The following is a 24,261-nucleotide window of genomic DNA, read 5'->3' as shown; positions in this document are numbered from 1 at the left end:
TATTTGATGAAGAAAATGTTTTTTGTTTTTATTCTTTATCTTTTTCTCTTAGAATTTCAGATTTTCTTTGAGGCTTTTCATGTGGTTGGTTTCTATAAATATTTTAATTTAAGGTAATTATTTTTAAGGAGTCTGAATGATGTAAGCAATCACACACATATTTATCCATCACAACTCATTATTCATATTTAAAAAATGTCTTTTCATCTATATTGTCATTTTGATATTTTAATTTGTGAAAGAAGTGTTTTAATTTTCCATTATAATGATAGGTTTGTTAGTTTGGGTTTATAGCCCAATTTTACTTTATATATATATATATATATATATATATATATATATATATATATATATGTATATATATGTGTGTGTGTGTGTGTGTGTATACTGTATACACACACATATTTTATTTAGTGTTGCTATGTTAATTGGAGCATAGTATTCATGATTACCAAAATAGTAAATTTTTCCATCTTTAAATATGATATTAAGTATTAAGTATACTGCAAATATGATACAAACTACTTTTTTTCCAACTTATACCTGACATTTGGAAGTCTGTTTTTATATACACATGTGAAAAATAAAAATAATCAATAAAAGTAATATTATTGGTCATATATATGTATGTACGTATACACAAAAGTATATGTGTTTGTACTTGCATATATAGGCATACACAATATATGCCTATATATTTGTGTATATGCATATATAGGTTGATTATATTTTTCTTTTATTGCTTGTATTTTTTCTTTTATTTTTAGTATTTTTTGCGATTTTATTTTAGATATGACTTTTCTAAATAACATGAATCCTGATTTTTTTTAACCCTTAATTTTTCTCTCACTTAAGAGGTATTATAACCTGTTTTTACTTATTGTCTACAGTAATAATTCTAAACCTCTTTTTTATTTTGTGGTCTAACTATTGCTATTCCTCTTTCTGTAGTCTTTTTGGTATTGATTAAAGATTTTGGTTCTATTTTCTTGAAAATGGTTAGGAAGTTAGGTGTATACTTCTATTCTTCTGGAAGTTGCTTTAAAACTTTAGCAAGCACATTTAAACTGTCATAATCAACCGTTGATCAGTATCTGTAGGCTTTTCCCCTCCTTTCTAAATAATAAATTTAGAAATTCAGGAGCTAATTGTGGTTTTACCTACGAGATGCCTGTGGACTACATTGTGCCCTCCCCACATTGGCCAACAAGGCTAACTTGATGTCTGCAAATACTTGATACTGGGCAGCTTGCTCAGGGACTTTGCAGATTTTCCTTTATCAGGCTTTTAATTTTTTTCTGTATATACTCTTTTATGCATTTATGGTTGAAATTATATGGAAATTTCATTCCAGATAGATGTTCGTAGTAACAGTGGTGGTACTATTAGCATTATTGGTATTATTATTTACTTTTTCTCTATTTTATAGAAAGCCCTTATTAGTGTAGTATTACCTTTTACTACCAAATTAGCAACTGTTATTTGAATTTAAGCTGCATTCTTGTAGCTTATTTGCTCTGTATTATTCGTAATGTTCCAAGTCATTATTTATCTTGGATTCTTTTCTCTTTTTTTTTTTCAAATATATCCTCAATTAATTTCTGCTTTATTAATGAAGGGTTGTGTGTAGTAAAATTTCTGTCTTTGCTTGTTTGAAACAAATATCTTCAGTTGTTTTTAAAACAGATATAGACCTTTCCTGATTATAAAATCCAGGTTGAAAACAACTGTTCTGCAAACCCTTATTATCTGTTATCTTCTAAAATACTTCAAGTGGATAAGGCAAACATGACTTCACTTTAGAGAAACAAGATTGCCCATCTCCAAAATCATTCTTTAAATGTTCATTATTATTATTCCTCTAGCTCATCCACCTCAGAAATAAAAACTTTGAGTTAATTGTTTATCAGTACATTTATAAAGAACTCTTTTTTTATCAATAGTAAGCACTTTTGCATCAACAAATTCCATGTATCTGCCAATGTTCCAATTTTTGAATCTGTATTTAATAATGATGCAGTTACTTCCTGAGTTTTAAAACATGTTGTGAATTTTCTTCCACTGCTGTTAATATTCTCGACCTGCTGGGAAACGTGGCTCTCCCTGACATCCTTTTAAGGAAAAAAATACCCTGAATGTTGGCTCTTGTTAGTGGCTTTCTGTTGCCCTCAGATCAGTAAATCCACAAATGGCTGATAGTCTTCTTAGGCCGCATTAAAGACTGTCTTCCTTATTGACTTTTGAGATATTATTAAAAACTGTCATTATTTCCCTCTTTCCACCTGATATCTTATTAGTATGTGGTTTTTCCATGCTCTTGGAACTTCCCTGTCCCTTGGCTTGAAATCCCAAAATGTGGTAAGAAATTTAGGATTGACAGGTAGGAGCTAGTCAGGGTTTTACCTACGAGATGCCCGTGGACTACATTGTGCCCTCCCCACATTGGCCAACAAGGCTAACTTGATGTCTGCAAATACTTGATACTGGGCAGCTTGCTCAGGGACTCTGCAGACTTTCCTCTAGAAGATTTTAAGATTTTTATAGTAGCACTGGATTCTGAAACCTTCTCTCTCACTTCAGATCACCTTGTGGTCTTTCTTCACACTTAGTATCAAGGAAACTACCTTCTTCAGGTGTTATTTCTTACTGCTACTCTAGCTGCTTCCAGTGTTTTAGTCTCAGATGTCAGTGTCTCCACTCACCCTCTGATACAAGTTGCATCAAGTAGTAGCTATCTTAGAATATGATGCATGGGAGAGATTGTATCTTAAAATGAAGCTTACAGAAAGACGTGACTGATTCTGGTCATCTGGTCACTCTCTGTGCCTCTGTCTTGACCCTTTTTAGGTGGGAGGACACACTATGCTCCCCATCCGCTGGATGCCCCCTGAAAGCATCATGTATCGGAAGTTCACTACAGAGAGTGATGTGTGGAGCTTCGGGGTGATCCTTTGGGAGATCTTCACCTATGGAAAACAGCCATGGTTTCAGCTCTCAAACACAGAGGTAAAAAGGGGGGCACACAGGAATCTTGATTGGGGGAAAGATTGTAGCTCAGGCCAGGAATTGGCCATAGTGTACAAAACATCAGCTGGGATTTGGAGCCAGCAGAATGGATGTAGACATAAGTAAGCAGAGGGGGAAGCTTGCTGAGTGTGGTGGTACATGCCTGTAATCCCAGTGATTCAGGAAGCTGAGGCAGGAGGACCGCAAGTTCAAAGCCAGCCTCAGCAATTTACCAAGGCCCTAAGCAACTTGGTGAGACCCTTTCCATTTTCTTAAAATGAAAAATAAAAATGGGCTCAGGATATGGCTCAGTGGTTAAGCCCTGGTACTTGAAAAGAAAAAGGGAGTGGGATTTAGAGTGGGGAAAAATTGTAGCCATAAGAAATATAGTATTATTGTCAAAAGGGCATGAAATCAGATGTCTAAATGGAGATAAAAGTCATGGTTTTATTTGTTCTGCTACAGTTAAAAATCACAAGTGTTTCACCAAGACAGGAAAGGAAAACAAAGAACAACAATGAGTTTTTCAATTGTGCCATCTTGTGGAAATACCTACTACCGGGTATGCCCAAGGAATCTGGGTCCCCAAGGGTTTTAGGCACACCAGCCCCAACAATGTATAAGATGGTGAACTGAGAAAGTCAAGTGCATATAATGGAGAGAGTGCTGTGTGAATTTCTAGGAATAAAATAAGTCATAACAGTAAGCATAATAATAAACACACAATATTTTTATAATTTTAATTTAAATAACAATAAAAATGAAAGTGAATGAATTTTAATAATAGCTCACATTTAGCACTAGGCACTTTCCTAAGCACTATAGCTGTAGAAATTTAATAATTTTCACAGAAACACTTGTTGAGATTCAGGACTAAGGAAGGGAGATTGTTTGGAATCCTGGAGTAGACAGCCTTGGAGGTGGGAACCCCAGGAGCAGGGACAGAGCCTGGGCTGTGGTCACAGGACCCTTCTGCTTCCAAACCTGTCAGGATGCTTCTCAGTTGAGTGTAGACCAGAGCCATGTTGCCTGTGGGGGATTCAGTATAGTTCATAGACCTGAAGGGGATTTGTCTCCCAACCCAGCTCACTTATAATACATTGCAATTCTTTTTATGGTCTTCTGTTTTCTGGGAAAATGTAAACATTAGGACCTTTTAGTATTGAAATCTTATTTTATATTCAGGACAGTTTCTTTCTTCTTGAAAGCTATATTCATCTGTGCTCTCCTATGTCCTGACCACTTAATTAAGTGAATTTCAAAGACTGAAAGGAAGGCATTTCTCTAAATCTGTAATATCTTACTATTCAGAAGCTCAGTGGGGCCTGACCACATTTACCAAAGTAGGACAAAACACTGTATAACCTTTTAAAATAAGGTAAGAGAATATGTCATATTCTTTATGGTGCTTCAAAAAAAAATGTTTTCCTTGGGGGGAGCACATATGAAAACTTTCAGGTACTTGTGCTCAGCATGCACCTGAACACAGCTTCCATGTAGTTTGGTAGCCAGAGAAAAGAGAGGCTCTGGATGAAGGTATTGTTGGTCTTAGCAGAAAATTTGTCCTGGGTAACTGAGCGATTCATAGTAACTAACAGGGTGTTTGTGGTGTCTTCTAAGACTGCCTGGTGAGGCAATGGCCTTGAAGGCAGGTTTCCTGTCTCAGCCCCCTCCCAGCCTCCACCCACTACAGCAGCCAGGCACTGGCAGTTACTGATAATGGAGAGACACTACTGAGTGCTTTTGATGTTAGCATCAGCAACTGCTGTAGCAGTTTCAACTGGATTCTTTTTCATGGAAGTGACGGTTACAGGAAGTGGAAATGGGGCTCTACTACCAGAAGGAAATTTAATCAGTGGCGGCATAAGAATGAGCCTTGTGAACTGTTGCAGTCTCCAGGGTGAATAGGACCAGGAGGATTCTGACACAATGATGGTTTGACAGCCCATTCCAGGTCAAAGTGACCTGAGACAAAACCCAGGACAAGACCCTGTTAAGCAGCATGGGAAGATATCAAAGAAAAAATAAAGCAGTTCTCTAGCCCAATTGACTACAGGGGAACAGGGGCAGAGAAGGGAAACAGCACTTGTTCAGCTACTGAGTTAGAGATTATTCTGTGTATTTTTATCATACTACCAATCTTCAAATGTGGAAACTGAGTTTCAGGGAAAGCAAATTGCTCAAAGCTAATGGTGGTAGAATGAGAGAGAAGTTAAAATTAACCTTCAAACTAGAAGATGAGACTTTGAGAATACACGTCATCAGCATTAGTGAAGAAGTGTCTGGACTAGGAATGTAGCTCAGTGGTAGAGTACTTGCCTAGCATATGTGAGTCCCTAGGTTTGATACCTAGCACCACAAAGGAAAAAAATGTCTTTGAGGAATGGGAAATGAACTGCAAATTATAGACAGTTCTAAAGTGGCCTGCTGAGGTTGGTCCAGCCATGCATTATTTGTTCTCTTCCCACTTCTCCATATGGTCAATGCCTCAGTATGTAGAGCCATCCAGTCTCTTTTCTTAATCTCATTTGTCCTTAATATAACACTCCTAGGAGGTTGTCAAGGCAGATATTTATTTCCCACTTTACATTCTAGGATGATCAAATCCCTTGGGGTGAACTGACTTGCATTGCTACCCAACAGATAGTGGTGAATCAGTCAGACCTAGCATTAAAGACATTAAAAGACACAAGGTACATGGGTGCACGCAAAAGAGAAGGGAGGTTGGGCCTCGCTCAGATAGGAATGTACACTCAGAGGCAAGTGTGGTGATATACACAGAGGCTTTGACCAACAGGAGAGTTGGCCAAGAAGCTAAGGGAAAGGTAGGCACGCAGGGGCCAGGAATGCAGAGTGCTTTTAAGTGATTTCAATGTTATACAGGCTCAAAAAAGGGGAAAGGACAGGTCAGAAGTCAATCTCATCAAGCAAGCCAAAAATGAACCCAACTCGGTCAATTCAGATGAAATTCAAGACTGCTCAGGAAGAATTAAGTAAAAGGGAATGTGGATGTGGAGAGTCAATGTCCAGGTGGACCTGGTCCAAGAGGTAGAATATAAAGGACAGGAATGGGTTCCACCATCCTGCTGTCCTTTGCGCCCCTGTCCAGCCCATACACAGAGAGATGAAAAAAATCAGCCTAGCCTTGTGTGCACCTGGGCTTTCCACTGAAGCTGAACTATGATGTCCTTGCCTTTTGCTGGGTAGAAGCCACAGGGCCAAGGCTGGGCTTTGGATATAACTTCATTTTTCTCCTCACTCTTTTAGGTCATTGAGTGCATTACCCAAGGTCGTGTCTTGGAGAGGCCCCGAGTGTGCCCCAAAGAGGTGTATGACATCATGCTGGGGTGCTGGCAGAGGGAACCACAGCAACGGCTGAACATCAAGGAGATCTATAAAATCCTCCATGCTTTGGGGAAGGCCACCCCAATCTACCTGGACATTCTCGGCTAGTGGTGGCTGGTGGTCAAGAATTCATACTCTGTTGCCTCCTCTCTCCCTGCCTCACATCTCCCTTTACCACCTCACAACTCCTTTCTTCCATCCTTGACTGAAGTAAACATCTTCATATAAACTCAAGTGCCTGCTACACATACAACACTGAAAAAAGAAAAAAAAAGAAAGAGAGAAAAAGAAAGAGGAAAGAAAGAAGAAAGAATGAAAAAAATCTTGTAAGGCAGTTTGGCGTATATATATATTTATATATCTAATTATCTATCTATATCTACAGAGAAATAAATACCTTCTCTAATCCTGAGAGAAGCTGCTGATACAGAAAACTATAAAGACTTCAAACAACTCAGAAAATCTTAAATATTATTGACGCAAATGAAAATTCCCTTGACTTAAGCTGTGGCCAGGGTTTCTTCAGCTCTGGCTTTTTGGAGCAGGAGACCTGGACCACGTAGAAAGACAATCTTCACTTTGGGATGGGAGGAGCCAGGGTGGAATCAATTACTGCTGCACATGCGTGTTACTCCTGTAACTCAGTATAGGTGCATACGCAGACTACAACTGTGCTCAGCAAGGAAATGACACTGGAAGACCGGGGCCCTCAAGTTGGCCCTGCCCTTTACCTCCATGCCCTAACTCCCTTTCCTCCACTTCAGGACAGTTTTCTGATTTGTCCATTCTACAAAGTATAGTCCTAATGCTTTTGGGAATCAATGATGGCGCCTACGGGTAAACACTGAACACACATCTCCCCCACAAAACCACTCAAGAGCAGACTTGGATGTAAAGCATGCTCAAGTTCCTTCCTAGATTTGAAAGGGATGTGTCATTCTATCTTCTGAACTTAAAGAACTGGACTTTCTGGACTTAACCACAGAAGAAAAAAAATATATATATATACATAACAGCTGAAATCTGAACCCTGACGAGGCACTGCCACCCATCTTTCTATCACTGGAAAGACTCCTTGACCCCACATCCGGGTTTCAGGGCCCTTGGGCAGTTTTGCAGATTAGGAAACAAGTTCCCTGTGTTGTCTGCTAATGTAGACACAGCAGGCTGCAGGGTTCCAATAGCCAGAGACTTAGTTGCTTACAGGCCATTTTTAGGTGTGTCCCCAGGGTTCTCTCTGTTTCTCCTCTTGCCTTCCTAGCTCCTAAAGCCCACCTCGTGGTCCCTTCACTAAATCCTGGGTGAACCCCACTACCAGGGAAGGAATCCAGGTTTAGTGAGAGCCTGGGGCAGTGCTGTGTTCCAGGGAGGCCAGGCAGTGGCATGGGCAAGAGCCAGCAGGGAAGAATCCACTTGGCACCTGCACTGGGTCCTTGGCATGCTCCTCACGTTTCCAGCCCCTGGAAGGATTGATGCATCTGCCTTTGAGCTATTGTGAAAAGGCAAGGACTGAGAAATCGCTTTTGTGGGCTGGGGGTGAGGGGAGGAGCTGAAGCTTCTCTGGGAGGTGTCCAGTGAGTGGCCGATGCCACAAGCTTGGCATCTTAATGAGGACTGGGCTCTGACCAGGGAGGGAAAATGAAGCAACTGGACTGGGGCCAGCTCCCTCTGCCCCAGCACCAGGGGAATCACTGCCTTCCAGGCTGCTGCCAAGGACTGCAACAGAGCAGATCTCTGGGCCTCTCTGACACATGACAACAAAATGCCAGTAGAAGTCAACAGCCTAGCTGCACAGAGCCCTCCTGCTGGAGAGGAGGGAATGTACCCCTCTGGGGAAATCTGGCCTCTTCGCCTCATCCCAAGCACAGAGCTACCTAATGGACTGACCTTTTCCTGACTGAAGCCTCCTGGGAGCCTCTGACTTGTCCTTTTCCTTGCCCACTGAAGGGACTATATGCAACCTGGACACCCTGGTCAGCTGAAGGCAGCTGAAGTGTGGGCATCCTTGGTGGGGGTTGAGGATTGAGTGATGTGTTTGCAGCTTTGCTTCTTTTTTTTAGATCCACAAATGTTTTTATTCAAATAGAAAAGAGCTGTGCTCAGATCGTAGCCACGGTTGGGATTCAGGGATCAGTAAGGCTGCTCAGCTGGACTGGGAAAAGGACTCGGTAAATTGGGAGTTCAGTATAGGTCTTCTTGCTGTGCGGTGTGTGCCTAGCCCCTGAGGACTTTAGGGAAAAGTTCTTTGGATTGACCACCTTAAGAGAATCTTTTGTTATCCTACAGCAATTACTTCTCTGTTCTACAAATTGCTCCACATGAGGCCCTTGGTCAGTGCTGGGGCTGTGAATGATGGATGGAACTGCACAGCTTGGTTTTGATTGGGGTAACCAAGGGAAAGATGTCTAGGGAGGGAATGACCTGGGGGTGGGGGGCCTAGGGAAAAGTATCTTCTGGTGAGAAGGGATGTTCCAAGGCTCCTCTTGCTGCTCTTTTCCCTTATCCTTCCCCAAAGAGACACAGTGTGGCTTTGGTCGTCTGGGCTGTGTGTTTCTAGAGCCTCATAGTCACTAACTGGGTGAGAAGAAGGGGGAAAATAAATGGGTTGGCTGGTGAACAATGAGGGGTGTGCTAGAGTTTTAACTCAGTGCACTGCATCGTAGCCAAGTGAAAGAAGCCAATTCCTTGGAGAACAAGGAGCATGGAAGGATACCAAACTTGTCAGCTTGCCCTTGTCTTAGTCCACAGGCCTCCACATTGGCACTGGGGTTATTAGTTTGCTGCGTCCCCCATAAATATCTACTGGATGGGAGATTACAAGAGAGAGTACTGGAGACGGGGACTTAGGAAGACTCACTACCCTGCTGTCCTCTCTGTGTAGAGTATACTTTACATGTTAACCTTGACAGGTTAAAATTAAAAAAAAAAAAAAGGAAGAAAAAATTGAGAGTAAAGGAGGCAGAGCATAGGGCTATGGAAACTGGGCACTCTGGGGACCTAGGAGTGTGCAGAGTGCGTTTTTTTTTTCCTCCTGTACTGAGGCAAAACAAATAAGACTCAGTTTACTGTGTCTTCAAATTCAGGGGTACCCTGGCTAATCTGCAACCCCCTTCTAGCTCTGAATTCTTCAATTCTAACAGTGTCTAATTGCTGGGTCACTTTTTCTCAGCATCACTCTGGAATCCTGGGCCTTCTGGGTCTGCTGGGCCTCTTGGGCCTTGCATAGTGGAGTGGAGTTGCTGCTGAGGATACTCTTGGCTTGGGCTGGGTGGATTTCTAGAAGAGAAGCCTCTCTTTTTTTGCACTCCTGACACAACAAGTGAGAGTCTGAAGTTTTTCTGAGACTACTCTAGACTGGGGGAAAACATTTGGTTTCCTTCCCTATCCTAGCCTTCTACCTAGTAGAAAAGCAGTATTGAAGGTCTATTTATTTATTTATTTATTTTGGAAGAGCCTAATGTGGTTAAAGGAGTCTTGAAACGACATCCCGTCGGCCAATATCGCCTCTCTTGTCTACTCCATCCTCCTCTCCCATACCCAAATATACACTTTAAAAGACCATGCCAGATCAACTCTGTCAACTTAGCTTGAAGCCAGCTTCTTTGTAACTCTTGGTGAATGTTCCAGGGAGCCCAGGCTGATCACCCTGCAGTGCCATCCTTAACCTGGTCCCCCCTGGACTGAGTGAAAGTGACTTGCTGTTGGTGGTCCACTTTGGAACAGGGTGCCATGGCCAAGGGTCCACTCAAGAACCGAATGCTGCTCTCTAGATCTTGGAACTGTGAGTGGACCTTGGGGGTCACTAAGTCTCCTCAAGTCAACAGACAAAGGACTTGGTGCTTCCTCTATCAGCAAATCATGCACATGTTATCCCTGGAAAGAGGCTGCCCACTGGAGGTAAAGGGTCCCTAGTCCTTCTGTGTTCAGGCTGAACATTAATGTTCTTCCCTGGTGATACCTACTTTGCGGAATACACTAGTGCAAGTATTTCTGGTGCTAAACACTACAGAAACCAACACCAACAGAAGAGTCGTCAGTCAGTTTCTGGGGCCGGGTGAGACTTCACTTAGAAGAGACAGTCAGTCAGTCATGCCAAGAGTGTACAGAATACATCAGGAAAGACCTGGCTTTGTTCTTAGTTTCCCAGGAGACTTTGGTTAAATCAGCTGATTTCTCAGATTACCAAATTTTCCATCTGAGACCTTTAAGAAATTGGAATATATATTTTTAGGGTTCATTTCAATTTTTTTAAAAATGTGGTTCCATTTGCTTTTGCTTTTTCAAGCTTGTTTGTCAGGAATAAGAGAGAGAAAAAGAAATAAGAGAGAAAGTGAAGGTTTTGAAGGGAGAGGAAGAAAAGTTACCAGTAGCAAGAAATTGATTATAGAAGGGAAATAGAAAAGGTTTAATGACTGGTAGGTTTGAGGGACGTTGGCTGGGAGAGCCAGGCATACAAGCCATGACCCAATGTTTGTACTCTACCAAGGAGGCCACCTTGCACCTGATACACCTATTTCCACCCCACACGGGCACACCCAAAGTTGACAGAAACTATTCTAAGATATGAAGATAGTCCTGCCTACCTTTCATTCAACCACTAGCAATCTGAACTCTTGAGTCAAAAAACAAGAGGTTTTTATCTTTAAATGCTAATTGTAAAGGATTAAGGTGTGGGAAAGAGGGTGGGATTGAAGTCTCAGACTCTTTACCCAAGTCCTTTTTCATTCAGGAATGAACTATTGGCTTCCTTGCTCTCCTTTTCTGAACCAAACAACAATAGTATGGTCTTCACTCTGAGACTTAGTCAGTACAATGAAAAATCTTGAAATCTGGGATCCTTCCAGTGCTTTTCTGAGAGTCTGGAGCATAGAAATGTCTATAGATGATTATTGAATAGGCCCATATGCCAGCAATCCAGAAAGCTGCCTTGAGATGCCTCTGAGATGCCTATTGTTTGCTTTGGTTAGAAACCAACTGCTAGAATACTCAATGGTATTTGTCTTAGAACAAAAAACAACACCTTTAGTCTAGGCATTGAGTGCTGTAGTCATTGTGGTTTTGGTTCCTTGAGTTCTGCTGCCTCTTTGAATTCAAATAAATTCTTTCAGCCAATGCTTAATACGTTCTAAAGGGAAATTCCAAACTTTTGCATCAGTATTAAAACATCAAGATAGGCTTCGAAAATCTTTCAATTGCTTGAAAACCCCCAGAGTATCTTCTTAAGGGACATATAGGCATATACACATTGTGTGCTGTATTGGATTAGAATGCCTTCAAAGAAGGCCTGCTTGGAGTCAGAAAACTGATTCTAATTTGGGGTTCTCTTTGCAACTTATATTTTTTAGGAATGAGAAATTCAAAGATTGACTGGCATCAGAGTCATTCAAAAAGGTTCTGTTGGGAAGTCTGTCATCTTGTAAAGTTTGATCATTTTCTTGTTAAGTTTGATCATTTGGTGCTCCCTGAATTAAATTATGTTGACAGTAACATTCTGAGCATCTGAAAATCATTCTCTCCTGGTTGTCTGATGGATCACCACAAAGGAACTGTTTCTACTGCATCTTGATTGGGAGTTGGTAGTGACGTCACCATCTCTGCAGATGACAGGACAGAGAGACTGAGATGTTGATAACTGATCATTCTGAAAAGCATTGCTGCCATGTTGGGTATGGTGAATATTTATGTGACTGCACTGAGTGTTAGGACTTTTGCTCTGCCCATGGGTTGCTCTGCCCTGGGGACCTGAATCTTGGCTTCTGTTTGTCTGGTGCTTTCTCCCCAAACACAGGGTTGTTTTTTTCTTTTTTTTTTTTTTGACTGTCTATAAATTGTTTATACGTTGCCACTTTCTGTCCCAAGTCTCAGTGAGCCAATGTAAACACTTTTCTGTGAGCTCTGTGGAGATTGAAGGCTTCTTCAGAGTACTTGAAATTCTTTTTTTTTTTTTTTTTTTGAAATTCTTGATCAAAGTACTGAGATTCAGATTTCCCATCCTTTCAGTGAACTACTAGATTCCAAGTTTTAAACAAGGCCTGGTTTTATATTTACTATAGGAGATGATGTCTTAAGTCAGTGAGCTAGGTTCTCTCCCTTTCATAAAGAGTTGGGACGGTAACTTCTCTTAATGTTCTGATCACCCAGGAATCCATTGCTTTGTGTGTAGCACTGTGGTCCAAACTCACAGTTTGTAAGAGATACTTCCAACTGACAAAGCTAGAAGTTCTAATAGAACACACATTAGGATAACACAGACAAGAAAAGGCCTATTGAACATCTTCTCTGAGAAACATGTAGACACCTGGTCTTGCTTTTTCATTTTGCATTAATAAGAGAATTTGTTTTCTTTTAATTTGAGGCAATCAGAAATTGATACATCCTATCTTCAGGGACAAAGGTAGGTTAAGAGCTCAGACAACTATTGTGTATTCTGACATTCTTTTGGATGCAGAATTCACTAAACCCAATGAGAAATATGAATTTTCAGTCCTAAATCTGATAATTATTCTTTCATTTAAGAGGAGTTCATGGAAGTCACCTTTAAAAATCTGGATCAATAGTACGACATATTCACTTCTTTTTCTTGGAGATATGTCCATATTGTATCTGCATTCAATAGCCACCTGATATTTACCCAGTCCCTGAGGACCCACCTCTGGAATGAAAAAATAAACCTGGTCTAGGTGATTTGATTTCTGCTGTCCACAGTACAGAAGTAAATTTCAGTAGAGATTTTCTTTCATTTTTCTTTTTGCTTTTTCATTTTCATTTAGTTCTTATCCTCCTGTTTCTATGGGACAGACAATCCAGTTTCTCAAACTCTGTAAAAGTCTTAATACGAGGTGAATCCCAGGACCACAAACAGTTTGGACTTCAAACCGTGAGAAAATTGGCGCCGAATGATTCGGCACACAAAGCAGAAAACTTTCATTTCCTTCAGGCAGGATGGAATTGACTGATATATTAAGACTTCTGAAGGAGCCCTGCCCTGGAGTAATTTCAGTGCTGTCAGACAATGTTGACATCTAGATTAACCTCTGTGCAGTGAAATTTACTGCAAAACTCATTGAGATGCATGTGGCATGTCTCTGTAAATCCCATCTGGAGCCCTTGGTGGCCCACCCTCAGCAACCATCCCCCTCTTCCCTACCCACCACTCTCACAATCCATGAACTTCTAGCCTCCAGAAGAGGGGAGCCACAGCTGGGGTCAACCCCAAGAGAGGGAGCTTTGACCTTTCTCTGACCATGGTGCTGAGCCAGGCTTTAGTGCTTGGTCAGAGTGACAGTGGTTGTCATCATATGGGTTTTCCCCTGAGGGGACTGCACATCAAGGCATGAAAACCACTCCTCTGATGACAAACAGTTTTGCAGCATATCTTGATGCTGCACAAAGTGATGAAATGATTTATAAAGAATTAGTGTGACCTAAGTTGGTTAGCTCCACTCTGGATCCCCCAATCCTTCAGGGCTTCAGGGTTTGAATGCAACAAGGTCATGACCACAGTCAGGTGTGAGGGAGTGGATACTGATGGACAAAGGCCTCGTCCTTTTGGCAGGGGTTTCCTTTGGCCCTTGCAGGAAAGGCAGCCTCAACTCCTTTTTTTCCTGTGTGGCAGAGGATGCAGCTATCCTGTAAGTGCTAACCTGTGTTTTCTCTTTAAGGGGTGTGGGCTACAGAATGAATAAAACCCCTTATAATTCACTGTGTGATGCCATATTAAGGTGCAGCAGCCAGATGAAACTTCAAAGCTGAGATCATGACTTCTCTGCAAACATAGGCCTTTACTAACATCAAAAATTACAAGAAAAGGCCTTCAGCTTATTATCAGCCACCTTCAAACTCAGTGAAGTTGCTCAACATGATCACAGACAATTTTGAAAATTTACCTGAGGATTTTAGAACAGTTTACCCAAAAGTCTGGAGAACACATTTCTCTGAAGTTTTTCTTCTTCTGATTCTCTTTCAAATTACGTTTCCGACTTTGCTGTGTGTCTTTAATCTAACAAGAATCTCCTCATATATTCTTAGATATTTCTTTAGAAGAATTGAAAATTTCCAGCTAAGTACATTGTGTTTATTGACTGGGAAAATAGATTTCTGGACTTAAGTAATTTAGCAATCGTAAGAGGCAGTCTTGGCTGTTTAAAAGCAATTATCTGAGTTGTGTTTTGTATTAGATTCTCAAACTCACATAGTACAAACTACATTCATCTTTTTAATTATTTATATTATGATACTTGTTTACATGTATATGTACACATACATGCACACAAATACTTCAGTGATTCTTTTGGTATTCAAACCACAATGTCCCATGTTTGTTGCTTCCATTGATCTCTGTGTGCATGCATGTGCAAATAAATGTGCACCACCTGTGAGGTTTCTTAAGCCTAACTGCAACTCTCCTTATCCTTTATTATCAATTCAGAGCCTTTCACTTTCTGCACTTTGGATTGTTTGCAAAGCTAATTTTTTTTTTTTTTTGAGACAAATTCCTGATTTTCTCAAAATCTTTGTATTTAAAGGCAGGACTACTTTTATTTACGTATTTATTCTTTTCAGAAACAAAAACCAAACAGCTTTGATTCAGATTTGATTTAATTCATTTTCTGGGGAGGAAAAGGGTGATGAATTTCTGCCTGCATAATAACTATGAATTGCAAACATAAACGCCCATCAGTTTTAGCTGATTGGTGGACCTGACTTTGGGCTAAAATAGTTACTCAGATAGAAAACTCAAATATTCCAGTTGAATTACAATGTGAAGAGAAAGGGTAAGTGTGGGGTACAGGAAGAGCACTGGGCTAGAAGCAAGCAGGTTGGATTGGGTGTTGCTGGGCGAGGTAGCTGTGCATATATCACCAATTTTGTGGAGCGTGGAGCACAGTGGGAATGTCCTTAGTTGAAAGCCTGCAGCTAGGAGCTGGTTGCAGGCCTATGCTGTTTCTCTGATTGCAGTGAGGGGGCAAACCAATCTTTTTCTTATCCTGGCCTGGATTACTTAGCAATGAACTATATCACATCAAGGTTCCACCTAGAACAAATTTCCAAATATCTCCACTCTGAAGACAGACAGTCATTTTTGTCTTATGTTCATTTTATTTCTTGCACCTCTCCCTTTTTGCAGCTCTTTCTTTCCTTGTCCCTTTCTAAATTATGCACTCTTTCTGTCCTTCCCTTGCTCCCCACACAACCCCTTAGGGGTCCTATCTCTGAAAACCCTAGGAGTTCATTTTCTTCTTCCCTAATGTGAGCATCACCCAGGCTTGTGATTTAGCCTTGTTTTCTGCAGTAGGAAGCAAGTTTGTTCTCCAGCCATCCATCAGTCTCTTTCCAGCTCTATGGACCAAGTGATTAGCTCCTCATTAATACCTCATCAGTTGATTTGCACAAGACTCTGGGACAGCGATGTTATTATTATGCCGTAGTCTATATATTTGAATTCAGCCCATCCTTTTGGGTTGGTTAGGAAAGGCAAATCTTCCCACAATCATTTTTCTTCAAATTCCTCTCTTGTTTTCTGACTGTTGAATATTCTGATAAATGGCAGACCATGGTTTTCATTTTTTTTTTCGAGGCTTCTACAAGTGTGGGTCTCTTATATCTCTGTGGATTAAGAGCTCCACATGTCAGCCAAGTGGTTATCTATTTAATGGAGTGGATGTAATATTGACACACGGATGTGGAGCAGCATCCAAATCTTAATAGGTTTTTTCCTTCAATTAGATGAGATATTTACTGTGATAGTACCAGAAAGTTTTATACTGTCAGAATGGAATCGAACTTAAAATGCTAGGGAACAATGAGGTAGGAGACATCACCAGAAGAGCTGGGAGACGAGACCTTTTGTTCCCCAAATCATTATGCATCAATTGATGCTGCAATTCTGCCCCTTCAATGACTCTGAAAAACAAAAATCGCATTTACTATTCAAAACATATTTACCATGACTGATCTAACCCTTATTTATGAAAATACCATTTCCCCCCTTGTAACTCTGGGTGTAGTTTAATTTTATTTCTTTTTCTTGTCCCTACTAATATTTTCAATGAGATTTCTATTTTTTCCATTTTTTTAAAAAAAATTTCCTTAGGAAAGACTTGGGGGTCTATTTGAAATGCTGTCGATGATGACATGACAGATTGAAAGTGGTGGGGTGGGTAAGGAGACCAGGAGGCAGACATCTTGTGAGTTCCTATTTCTCTCTGAGTGATTGTGGAAAAGTCCTGCCTCCTCTGTGCCTCAGTTTCTTAATCTACACACACACAAAAAGCCGTACTAATAACCTCCTGCCTGTCCCAGAGGGTTATTATGAGCCCTAGATGAGATCCTGGTTGTCAAGGTGATCTGTGAGCTGTCCATGGCCTCACAGACAGAGCTTGCCCCTTGGGTGGCTAAGTGTGGCACCATCCTGCTGGGTGCTAAGCTCGGAGCCTCTTTTGAAGTGTGTTGTATATTGAGGTGCACCCTCCTGAAATCCCTCCTGGCATCTGGTTTGTAGAGGTTTTGTCATTAGCATTTTCCCCTTTGAATCACTATTGAGCATCTGGTGACAGAAAATGCCTTTAAAAAAAAAGTCCAAGTAGACATGGATATTTTATTCATTTGTCTCTGTTGTTGAAAAGGAAATGTTCATAGATTTTTATTTTCAGGCTTTGAATCCCAAACATTTTGTAGTAAAATGGCACCTCTTTTTCCTTTTAACTCCTTAACACTTGTTTTTGCTTTTTTTTCCCCCAACACAATGCTTTGGAGCATAATTGTATGAAGCTTCCTCTATCAATTGGATTGTGAGGCTAATATGGAATGATTATGACTTTGAAGCATTCTAAGGCCAGTGGCTCATACATGGTGAAGGACCTTAAGTGGAAAGAGCTGCTCCAGTGAAGACCTAATGCCAGACCACTCTTCTAATAGCCCTGAGCGTAACAAATAGGTGTGAGTAGGATTCCCACAGAGGACCATGTCCGACTGAAAATAAAACCCTAGGTAATAAATCCTGAGACTGGATTGCTGAGGTTATAACAGTGATGTCATTCACAGCCCCTAAAAAAAAATCCCAGGTGTTTGTGACACCACCCACTATTTTAAGTACCTTGCAATGGTAACTACTTGGCTCGTTAAATTTTTCAAATGCTATTTACCTTCAAATACCAATTAATCAGGTGTAATTTATCTGACAAAATGCTGTGTACATTTTTTTTCTCCTTAAAGGATTTTGACCACTGAAAGAGAAATCAGAATAAGCCTGAGTCTCCAAAATCCTAAGGAAGTCATAAATGTTTCACTCAAATTCCTCCTATCTCAGCTTCTCTCTTCTATCTTGGACTCCATGTTTGTTTTTTTCTAGACAGGAAAGCAACACCTCTGTTCTGGACCTCTGCCTGGGTGATTTTCCCCTGCAGTTAGTTGTCCTGCAGGCAGATAGTATTCCAACTACCTTTGAAATGAGAATCCAAATTGGGTTATGTTTTTAAATTATGTGTGAGATGAAGAAGGCAAGCCAGTTCAGTGTGATGCTTCATAATTCATTCTGATAATCTTGAAGAGATGAGCTTCTTCAGAGCAGTGTTAAGGCCTGCCCTGAACAAGCTGTTTTACTGTGTAACTTCCAAGAGACAAGACTGATTAGTTAAGGATCCCAGAGGTATCATCTGAGCAATAGCTCACTGGATATGGAAAGTTTGATCTAATATTTTGTAGGAACAATGGAACCTATTTTAGTGCTGTTTTCTTTTCCGTCTCTGAAAGCATAGCCTTTGGTGTGTGTGTGGGGGGGTACTGGGATAGCTCCTTTCCAAGGCTAAAGAAGATTGATTATAATTCACATCTAAAAGCAAAGTCTCCCCTAAGCCCACTGGAGCTGAAGGCAATTCCAAAATGACCTGTGTCATTTTTCTGATACCCTACTGTATCAAAAACCTTCTTTATTATGTGTATGGGCCACAGTGGGTTAGCTCAAGGGAATTCTTGAATAAAAATAAAGAGAAAGCAAGTTAGGGCAAGAAAATTCTCACTTTGAGTGTGAGAAGAAACAGCAGTGCTGTTCTCTCTGACAAAACTTGTGTACTGCTCAGGAAAGAGTCACGTTCTTTTTCAAGATGATTTCACTTCTTGAGCAGTGTGTGTGTGTGTGGGTAGGGGAGAGGGAGAGGGGAAAGAGGTTGGAAGTAGGAAGCAATTGTTGATGAATTTAGACTCTCTTGAGCACAGTAAGACTCTGCTCAGGTTTTCTGAAATTATGGTTGGAGAGGAATTCAGAGGCCCATGTTTTGCTTCAAGGAGAAGTTTTATCCATATATTTCCTTGAGAAACATTCAGTCATTGTGAACCAAATCAAGCCTATATTTGCAATTGGTATCAAGAAAACAAAACCAGTAGGCAGTGCCTGTAGACCCTTATTCTGCACCTGTTTGTTGACTTCTTTTCTAAAGGGGCAGGGCTCTTGATTTGTGTGATAGAATATGCCAATAGGGCTTGAAGGGAAATGTGGTTTGAGTGAGCTTCCCCATCAGAATTTTGGCAGTGCTAATTTTTTCCCACAGGAATAGTTTCAGGGCTTTCTTTTTTCTTTTTCTTTTCTTTTTGAGATGGCACAAAAACTCGACTTTTGGAACATGTTTGAATGCCTGTCACCTAGAATCAGCTTCTGCTGAAAGACTTTTCAGTCTGACAGGCAGAGTTTCAGGCTTTGCCCATCCCAGAGTGTAAATTCTGCCATGATTCCTTGTTATCTGTCTTCAGCACCAGGGACAGCAAACACGCCCTCAGCTCAACCAAGGCCTTCTATCCTGATGGAATTTCCAGAGAAGGGCAGACTTCTCCTTTACTTCTTATCCACTGAAACTTAACTTGGAAGATTTTATTCTTAAGCATATTTAATCCCAAATCTGGAATAGCTGTTTCTGTCATGTTCTTGAGCTGGTATCAAACAGAGTTTGGGCCAATGTCCTGACTCAGAGTATTGAAAAAACACTTAGCTCACAGTGGAGGGCACACTTTTGGAGAGGAATTCCTTGCAAAAAGCCTTTATAAGGAACCGTTGATTTGTAAATTTTCCAATAGGAAATTGCTTATTGGACATCACTTTTTAAAAATATGCATATTTCCCACATAAGTTCATGTTTGAATGGGTGTGCATATGGAGACGGTATTTCATAGTGGTTGAGCAGAAGCTAGGAACTTTGAGGATAGAGAAGGACTCAGTGATGCTATTGTTAGAAGGAAACTCGGGGAAGGACATTGCTGTGAATCTCAGAATCCACTTTTGATCCCTGAGTGCTCTTCGTCAGCTGTTCTTGCCTTAAACAATCACAGTAAGACTGGTCCTTATGCCTGTCACCAGGCCAGAATGGAAGGGGTGCACTGGAAAAAACAAGGCAGCAGAAGCACATGTCGTTCCTTTGCTTTGTGATTAGCCAAGTTTCATATGCCACAATGCAACAGAGCTCTCATCTCAGAAGCAGCATTTTCTTCCCTTGATCAATCAGCAGCACTGCTACCCCGCTTATGTCAGGATGGGCCTTATGCTGGGAAGTCAAGGGGGTCACTGCAGGTTTCATCTTAAATGCTGCCTTATACTTCAGACATGTCAGATATATCTAACTCCATCTTGGTGGCAGCTGGAATACCCAAGGCTCTGACTGCTCTACCATACCCTCTTCTTACTTCCTCTGCTCCTTCAGTGTTGCTTATCATAATTCATAACAATCAGTGCTAGAACATCATGAGAGATTCCTTCTAATAATAAATGAGGTAGTAGAAGCAGGCCAAAGTACATCTCAGAGGAGAAATTTCAATGAAACTGTGATTTTTTTTTCTTTTGACCTTGGACTGGGTCTGAGGAGAAGCTCATTTCCCTTGATTCCTTATCTTCTTGAATGAACTTAATTTGCTGTTCTTATTTACCATGCAGAAAGGGGCATGGCATGAGTTTCTCCATACTATTTGTATGAGGACTTCTGAGGGATAGGATCAAAAATTCTCTACTAGAATTTTTTGTCTTTTGAAATAAGGGAGTTGGATTTTATATTTAAATCAAGAACAATCCTATTTGAGGAAGGATATGTATAGAAAGAACCAACAGCTATAAGAAAGCCTCATAAAGGAGAATCTTTCCCTAGTATAGAGAGGAAGGATTTGCAAACTCACCATGAATGGAACAAGTGAACTGCTAGGCAGTGCAAAGGTGGTCCAAAACTGGCAATGGAGAGCAGGCACATTTAGAAATAGAGGTGATGCCATTAGAAGCCTCAGGAGGGAACAGGCCAGAGAATGAAATCCTGTAAAAGTTCTCAGTACTTTTTCTGGAAAAATTCCTAAAGTTTTCAAGGGCACTTCTAGCCCTCTGCCTCTTCAGAGGTGAGCTCAGTGCTACTTCTGGGTTCTTAAGGCAAATGCCCTGCAAACACCAAAGTCTTGTATTTTCCACTCTTGGCCAGCACTGGCTGTCCTGGGTGGGATTTTTTTCCCTTCCCTAAGTGAAAGGGACTTGTTTTCAGGAGAAGTGTCCTTTAAACATCCAGCTAAAACTGGAAGTAATTTTTTGCATGAATGGCTTTTTACAGCTAGGTCTAAAGCAGAACAAAACTTGTATTAAACTAAGTGCTACTTTACATATCTTATTTCAAGGGAAATGAAGGATTTATTGCTGTGTAAATGATATACACTGATTTCTTTCCTACTGGACATTACATGTCCCTTTATCTCTAGGCTGATGTTGTGCAGCAAACTTTCAATATCTGGAAAATCAGCTGGTACCTACTTCAGTGCACTAGTAAGATAATTATGTTCTCAGAGAGGAATTTTGCAAATGAAGTTTGGGTGCTGTTGTAACTGATTTCCATGCCCTTTCCCTAAGCTTTCTGTACTAAATATCTGTAAAGTGATTATATCTTGTCTGATCCCATGCGTCTGTGTGTATTTCCCAATGTTTGTGTAAATATATTGGCAATCTGAAGAGTTAGTTGGATTATGGCAACTGCAGAACAACAATGTGTATGGCATATGGGACACATGTGATATGTATGCATGCCTGTTCCTGGGCCAAGCTAATCAAATCCATGTTGGCTTGGGGAAAGTTTAACAGTGGGTATGGTATTGCCAAGCCATCATTTATTGGTGAAGACCTTGACAGAAGAATTGCGTTCAACTACAACTTATGTCATTTACTTTAATCTCAATTGATTATTCCTCAGTTTTCTTTTATTATACATACATTCCTTCATGACACTTGTTCATTTGATTTCCCCCCCAGGCCACTGGAAAGTGCTGATCATATTTCTATACTATTGTTTGGATCTCAAAGTTGTTAATATACATGATTACCTTTTTAGTAAAATTGGTTTAACTTATAGTACCTTTTCCTTGAGGTACTATTTCTTCCATTCCTTTTCTTGATAACAAATGAATCCATTGGTTGTGCTAACTTTATTTGCATCCTGGCAAGTCTTGGGGAACTGATCTAGTTAAAATAATGACTACATTTGCCTTTGGAAAATAGGTTCATGGTCTAAGTAAAACTTGTATGGGAAGGTGTCCTTTATGCCAAAACAAACAAACAAAAAGTAACTTGGTAAGATGGCCCCAGGGTAGAGGGGATGTGCTCTCAGTTGATATTAAAGGATGTGTTGAAAAGGCAAGTGCCCACCCTTTCTCTATTTCCCCTCCCACCCTTCCTTCCTCCTCAACCTCAAAAGAAAACAGAAAATTATTTTTTTAAACTGTATTAATAATTTATGTTTAATACAAAAGGATGATTTAATGGTATCACCAAAGGTCATTTCTTCCATTGTGCATGTCCTTTACTCTCAGCCCCGCACCATCATGCCATTCTTCACCCTCACACTTTCATCCCAAGGCAAACACGTGTCTTCATCAGAATCTATGGGTGTTGGAGTTAAATGTGGGGGCAGAGATTTAATACCTTGACACTAATGAAAACCAACCATTCTTCACTTTCAAATGGTCTATTACTACAAGAAGGCAAACTCTCTTCTTGGTTTTTGTTTTAAAACATTTTATACATATATATGTATATATGTGTGTGTATGTATGGAAATATGTATGTATATGCACATGTACATGTATATATGTATATATCCATCTCCAATATAAATATATCATATGTGAGAGTTGTAAATACTCCTTAGTCATATGTCTGTCTTCCTCATAGTATCATATCTTCAATGTTATGTTAACAACTCCATTTATTGATTGATGAAATTGTGTGTAAACCTGTATCTTCCTGACATAGTTTATGTAGGGTCTCTTCTCAAATAAAGTATAAAACAACAATGTCCTTGGTTTATTTGGATTCATTTTGTGGTAGGAAAGTGTTAAACTTAAAGGTAGGTTGAACTTTTGGCAAGTCCAGATGTGTGCAAAAATCATGCAAACATGGAATACTGCCTTGCTGAGGGTTAAAGTGGCTTGCATGATTTTTGAGACAACCCCTAGGTTGAATTTTGGATGGTGATGAGTGTTTCAAGAAGTAAACACATATATTGTTATTTGAGGCAGAGTCCCAAGAGAAGCTCTAGGTCATGATGATACCCCATTATTTCATAGATGTTGTATTCAACTTCCTAGTTACAGTCATTTGAGTCAGTTTCCAAGCTGGGATAATATATTCTACTGGAGATCCTTTCACCCCAAAGATTGTATGATTCTTTAGCATAATGATTTTAAAACTCCTTTCCTCTCCTCTCTCATTTCTTTCAAGTCTCCCTTCATTTTCAATATACATCTTTCCTCTTTGTCTCATTAATGCACTACTTGTAATATTATTTCAAGACTTTATTTTCAATAATTTCTTTCAAAAATATTTCTGGGTTGTGGAGGAAATGGTGTGGGGTAGAGGCAGGGACGTACAGGAAGCATTTCTACTCATGAGAGTTCAACAGCAATGTGGAAAGTCACAAGGTGGATTTTCTCCATATTGGCAGAGTTTCTCCATAGTTTTTGGCACCATTCAGATTTTGGACTTGATCATTCTTTTTTTTTTTCTTGGGTGAGTGTGGGGGGCTGTTTTGTGCATCATGTGATACTTCTAAGTGCATTTTTATTAGATGCATTAGCAGCCTCCCTCCAGTGTGTGATGACTCAAAATGTCTCCAAACATTGCCAAATGCTCCCTAGAGTGGAGGTGGGAAAATGCCCCAGTTGAAAAGAACTGATTAAACGTTGAAATCTTCCTACACAATATCTTACAGTATTAAAAAATAAATCAAATTCTGAAAATGTAAGAGTCCTCCAGCCCTTTCTAGACCAGCTTCTTGGCTGTACCTCATGATATACTTGCCACTTTTTTTTTTTTTTTTGGTACTAGGGATTGAACCCAGGGGCGTTTAACCACCAAGCCACATTATCCAGCCCTTTAAAAAAATATTTTCTTAGATACAGGGTCTTGCTAAATTGCTCAGGGCCTCACTAAATTGGTGAGGCTGGGTTTGAACTTGCAATCTTCCTGCTTCAGCCTCCTGAGTCCCTGGGATTACAGGCCTGGCTTTTGCTGCTTTTCTTCAAACACATCTCCTTTCAAATATCTTTGTTGAATCTGGGGTCTATGGTGCATACCTGTAATCCCAGAAACTCTGGTGCCTGAGGCAAGAGGATCCCATGTTTGAAGCCAGCCTGAGCAGCTTAGTGAGACCCTGTCTCAAAATAAAATAAATAAATAAATAAAAAGGATCAGAGATGTAGCTCAGTGGTAGAGCACCCCTAGGTTCAATCCCCACTATCCTCTCCACACAAATTATTGCTGAGAATCAAGTTATAATACCACATTTGGATTTTACATAGCAATAGAGGTACCTTCTTCATCTTCATGTATCAAAATGTCTTCATCTGTAAAATATGTGTTGATACCACTTTTTTAAAAATGTACAGTTAGTCTACAGTTAATGCCTA

General features: G+C 40.2%; 1 protein-coding gene and 1 long non-coding RNA gene across 3 annotated transcripts in view; one reads left to right on the top strand and one right to left on the bottom strand.

The window, feature by feature from the left end:
- Window positions 1–22,647, top strand: part of Ntrk3 (neurotrophic receptor tyrosine kinase 3) — a 389,370-nt gene extending 366,723 nt beyond the window's left edge. For both annotated transcript variants that reach the window (XM_046436880.2, XM_046436872.2), the window contains 2 exons: window positions 2,848–3,006; window positions 6,274–22,647. In XM_046436880.2, coding sequence (XP_046292836.1) covers window positions 2,848–3,006; window positions 6,274–6,459 — 345 coding nt within the window. In that variant the 3' untranslated portion in view covers window positions 6,460–22,647. The remainder of the gene's footprint in view (window positions 1–2,847; window positions 3,007–6,273) is intronic.
- Window positions 1–24,261, bottom strand: part of LOC124087807 (uncharacterized) — a 92,474-nt gene that overhangs the window by 53,896 nt on the left and 14,317 nt on the right. The gene's annotated exons all lie outside the window — the stretch shown is intronic.

The sequence above is a fragment of the Marmota monax genome, unplaced genomic scaffold, assembly GCF_021218885.2.
Source record: "Marmota monax isolate L192 unplaced genomic scaffold, Marmota_monax_Labrador192_F-V1.1 WCK01_AAM20220418_F8-fsc00005, whole genome shotgun sequence".
NCBI classification, from domain to species: domain Eukaryota; kingdom Metazoa; phylum Chordata; class Mammalia; order Rodentia; family Sciuridae; genus Marmota; species Marmota monax.
Note: the sequence above shows the minus strand (reverse complement) of the source record. Positions and strands in the feature narration are given on the sequence as shown.